General features: G+C 40.7%; 1 protein-coding gene across 2 annotated transcripts in view; it reads right to left on the bottom strand.

The window, feature by feature from the left end:
• The window catches only part of ANO9 (anoctamin 9), a 233973-nt gene that overhangs the window by 25060 nt on the left and 203913 nt on the right, over positions 1-5000 (bottom strand). For both annotated transcript variants that reach the window (XM_053720509.1, XM_053720508.1), the window contains exons 23-24: positions 1650-1743; positions 1418-1530 (exon numbers count right to left, since the gene is read on the bottom strand). In XM_053720509.1, the coding sequence (XP_053576484.1) occupies positions 1418-1530; positions 1650-1743 (207 nt within the window). The remainder of the gene's footprint in view (positions 1-1417; positions 1531-1649; positions 1744-5000) is intronic.

Genomic DNA, 5000 nt, shown 5'->3' with positions numbered 1-5000 from the left:
TGTATCACATGTTCTAATTAGGGCTGCCCTGTTCTGATTGGGGGAGGGGTTAACACTTGATTTAAACACTTGTGTTTGCTCAAGTTGCACTGGTCTGATGAAGGGGTGATTGATCCCCGAAACGTCACTTTTTTGATGTGCCAGTAAAAGCACCTTTTTCACAAATCCAGTGAGTGCATTCTTTGTTCTATTTTGTATTTATATTTGCTTGCACCCTGGTTGATGTTTTTAAGTGGGAGTGCGCTCTATTGACTGTGTGGATTACTTAAAAAACATAACCACCAAGGTCACGTGACCGGCAATGTATGTATAGAGTGAGTCACGCACGTGATCTCAGGCAGCAACCGGGTTAGGCGAAGTATTCAGAATAGATGATCTGTCAGTGGCAGACTGGCAGTGAAAACGGAGTGGAGTCACTTAGAGCTCTCAGGTGGGTACTGTACTACCGTGGGTCACTGGCACTGCACATACACAAATAAATATATCAGAACTGCCACTGACTGAGTCCTGACTGTTACCTGGTGAATGGCGATGCATTATATATCAATATCTCAGAGTACCCGGTACTCTCAGTGATTGTGATATATAATGTTTCAGACCTCATTTGAAAATACATCTGCATCGCCATTCACCCGTGATGTTCAACAGATTTATTAAGAGTCTGAGGTGTGTAAAAGCAAGGGACAATGGCAGGAATGTAGCATGTGTGTGCGTATTTGTTTACCAAGCTACAGCTGAGCATATTAGAAATTGAGTAGCCAGTTATGTAATTTTGACATGATTTGAAAACATTGGTAAGCATAGAGAAATACAAAATTAATGACAGAGCAAGCTAAACAACATATGTTTATATATAAATTCCTTCTGTGGCTCCTAAAAAGTTTGTGACCAGTTCCCTAAAGGACCATTAAATACACAGCTAGATATCAGCACTCCACTACATATAGCAGACTGAGGAGTTTAATATTGCAGCAAGCTTAGGTGGTCTGATAATGATGTCTGATTATGATCAATACTAATAACTTGACTTGAGTTGATTTAATTATGCAGTGGAAAAAAGGTGACATTACTCCCTGACCAAAAATGGTCTAAATCCGGGGGGGGGGGGGGGGTATTAGGGGGCAGCATGATTCCGAGTGCCTAGGGCAGCACAAAACCTAAATACGCCACTGAGTGAAACCGCATGTGAATTGTTATTGACATGTATGTTTGGCGCTGTGAGCAGTAGGTATCATGTTATTATGAGAAGAGGAGGGAACTTACAATGTAAATAAATACTACTCATTATATACAAGAGTTATCAGTATCTGTAGGTGTTTGAGGAGGATGGGGTGAGGCTATAAATGATACCAGTGCAATATACTATGTGTCAATGGGGCATATTATTGCCCTGGCTGATGATGTGGGGAGTAATTACCCAAGCTCCTCCAGCAGGTAAATGTGCTTCTCCTGTAAACTCTTGTTTTTCACCGACTGAGGAATATCCGGCACAAACCAGGCAGCCACAAACTTTATGCACACCGCAACATGCTAGTAATGAAAACAAACACAATGTAATATTTTATAAGGGCCCTGCAGAATTGCTGTAAAACAATACAATCAAGTGTTACAATGTAGACACTATTCAATTAATGTCTCATATGTCTTACCTCAAACACTATGACAAATGCAAGCCTAGCAGCAAAAATGTGCCAGAACTGCACTGAGAAACTGTAATCATCAGACGATCGGTAATCGCGGTATCTGCAAAGAGAAAGGCGCTGTGTAAAGGGACATAATTCTATTGGCATTTAGCTGCTGCATTGCAAAAACGTGTTTTGAAACAAATTAACAGTCAAATTTACAAGGTTTGTCAAATCACAAGCAGTTTAGGGACACAAGAGAGTTCCATCTCATTTGCTGTGGCCAATGAAGAACAAATGTAAATGAGCATGTGATCTGAGGTAACCAATTAGTTTTAGTAGAACATCGCAGACTCTGGTAGAGAAGCGCCTTCTCTGGGACAAACTCATCTTGTGACCTCAGAGACCCCTGTATTTATGCTTAAAGGGACATACAAGTGTGAAAAGGAGAGCATCTTTCTATTGCTTGCTTATAACTACATGTTTAACCCTGCAAAGGTCTTAAACACAATTAAAAAGTCAGCTCCATATCAGAAATACACTACTGGGAGCTAGCTACACACTTTGTGAGCCAATGACAAGAAGCACGTGTGTGTATTATTATCATCATCATTTATTTGTATAGTGCCACATAATTCCATAGCGCTGGGTACAGAGATAGGGATATACAATGACAAGGATTTGTGATAGATACAAAACATAATAGACTAATCTAGTTCAGGGGGAAGAGGGCCCTGTTCTGGAGAGCTTACCGTCTACAGGTTGAGAGTGCAGAGACATAAGGTTTGGGGTAGCTTGTTACATGGATTCTAGTAGCAGCAGTAAGTCAGGCTGTTTAAGATTTATTTTGGTTCAGGATGAAAAAGAGGAGAGATGGTAAGCCTCTCTGAATAGGTGGGTTTTCAAGGGGCAGCTGAAGCTATACAAGATTGGAGACAGTCTTATGGAGCAGGGTAGAGAGTTCCAGAGGACGGGAGCAGCACATGAGTAGTCTTGGAAGCGGGAGTGGGACATAGAGATAACAGGAGTGGAGAGACGTAGGTCAGAGGTTGATCGAAGAGGACGGGTCAGTAAATATTTGTAGATGAGAGAGGAGATATAGTTGGGAGGTAGACTGTTGAGTGCTTTGTAAGTTAGGGTTTATACTTTAAATTGTATTCTGGAGTGTAGGGGAAGCCAGTGTAAAGCATGGTAGAGCGGAGACTTAAGTGGATGAGTCTAGCTGAAGCATTCATAATAGATTGGAGGGAGGAGAGGCAGTGTTTTGGGAGGCCATTTAGAAATAGATTGCAATAGTGAATGCGTGACAAAATGAGAGAATTCATTAGCATTTTTGCAGTTTCTTGGAGTAAATAAAGGACGAATTCTAGAAATGTTGAGTAGGTGTGCATGGCAGGATTTCATGAGGTGAATGTGAGTTCTGAGTCAAGTGTGACCCCATGACTTCGGACCTGGGGTGAGATGTTGAGAATAGAGTCTCCAACCATCAGAGAAATGTCAGGTGTCTCGAAGAAGGGGAAATAAGAAGCAGCTCAGTTTTGGAAAGATTGAGTTGCAGGTAGTATGAGGACATCCAAGACGAAATTGCAGAGAGACAGTTGGAAATCTAGTTGAGTAAAAAGGGAGAGATAGCAGAAGAGGAAAGAAAGATCTGGGTATCATCAGCATATACGCGATACTGAAATCCAAAGAAGGCTATACGTTTTCCAAGAGAGGACGTAAAGAGAGAGAAAATCAAGGGGCCCAAAGACAGAGCCTAGTGGTACTCCAACTGAGAGAGGCAAAGAATCAGAGGATATGCTGCAAAAAGGAAACTGAAAATGAGCAGTTTAAGAGATATGAAGCAAACCAGGAGAGGGCTGTGTCTGAGATGCCAAATGAATGTAGGATTTTTAAGAAGAGAGGATGTTCAACTGTGTCGAAAGCAGCAGATAGGTCCAGAAGTATTAGTAAGGTGTAGTGTCCCATTGCTTTATCTGAAAGCAGATAATTTTGTACTTTAGTGGTTTCTGTTGAGTGTTTAGGGAAGAAACCAGATTGTAGTGGATCAAGTAAGGAGTTAGTTTAGAGAAACTGAGTTAGGCGATTATAGACCAGTCATTCCAATAATTTGGAAGCAAAGGGAAGTAAGGAGATCGGCCGATAATTAGAAGGGGTCAGGCAAGGTTTTTTTTTTTAAGATTGGTGAGAATTTACACATGCTTGAATGTATCAGGAAATGTGTCAGTGGTGAGAGACTGGTTAAAGGGATGAGTTAGGATAGGGGTTAGTGAAGCAGAGAAGGAAGAGGATCAAGTGGGCAGGTTGGGAGATGAGCTGAAGATAGACCTCTTCCTATATTACAGGAGGTAAGTAGCAGAGAGTTTTGTTAATAGGGGTGGGAAGGAGGTCTGGGTTTGAGGGGTGTGTGGTAGAGAAGTTATCTAATTGTGTCGATTTTATTTTTGAAGTGATCAGCAATATTCTGAGCAGCGAATTCGGTAGTAAGTGGAGGTGCGTGTGGACGTAGAAGGGAGTTAAAAAGTTGAGAACAGCTTTCTAGGGTTCTGATTTATTTAATCAGTCACTTCTAACAGGAGTTGTTCCAAAAGACTGGAAAATTGCCAATGTAGTTCCTCTTCATAAAAAGGGTAGTAGGGAAGATTCTGCTAACTATAGGCCAGTCAGTTTGACCTCAATTGCAGGGAAATTAATGGAAACTCTTTTAAAGGAAAGACTTGTATCTTTCATTCAGACAAACAACTTAGAAGACAAAGGACAGCATGGCTTCCCTGCTGGAAGATCATGCCTGACTAATCTAATTGATTCCTTTGACCATGTAACTAAAATAATAGACCAGGGAGGAGCCGTAGATGTGGCATATCTAGACTTTAGCAAAGCATTTGACACCGTCCCACACAACAAACTTATTCACATAATGTATTGCCTTGGAATAGATGCTAAGATTGTTAAGTGGGTAGAATGCTGGCTTAAAGATAGACGACAGAGGGTTTCAATTAATGGAGTACATTCAAATGAGGCATCAGTTACTAGTGGTGTTCCCCAAGGGTCAGTTATTGGGCCTGTTTTGTTTAACATGTTCATAAGTGATATTGGAAGTGGGCTTAAGGGGAAGGTTTGCTTGTTTGCTGATGATACAAAAATTTGTAACAGGGTAGATGTTCCAGGAGGAGTTGATCAAATGAACTGTGATATTAATAAACTAGAGGACTGGTCAAATAAATGGGATCTGAAATTTAATATTACCAAGAGCAAAATTATGCATATAGGATCCAAAAACCCAAAGGCCAATTATAGTGTCAATGGTACATTACTGACTGTAATTAAAGAAGAAAGGGATTTGGGAATTATTATTTCAGATGATTTAAAATTTGGTAC

Source organism: Bombina bombina, chromosome 7 (assembly GCF_027579735.1).
Source record: "Bombina bombina isolate aBomBom1 chromosome 7, aBomBom1.pri, whole genome shotgun sequence".
Lineage (NCBI taxonomy): Eukaryota > Metazoa > Chordata > Amphibia > Anura > Bombinatoridae > Bombina > Bombina bombina.
Note: the sequence above shows the minus strand (reverse complement) of the source record. Positions and strands in the feature narration are given on the sequence as shown.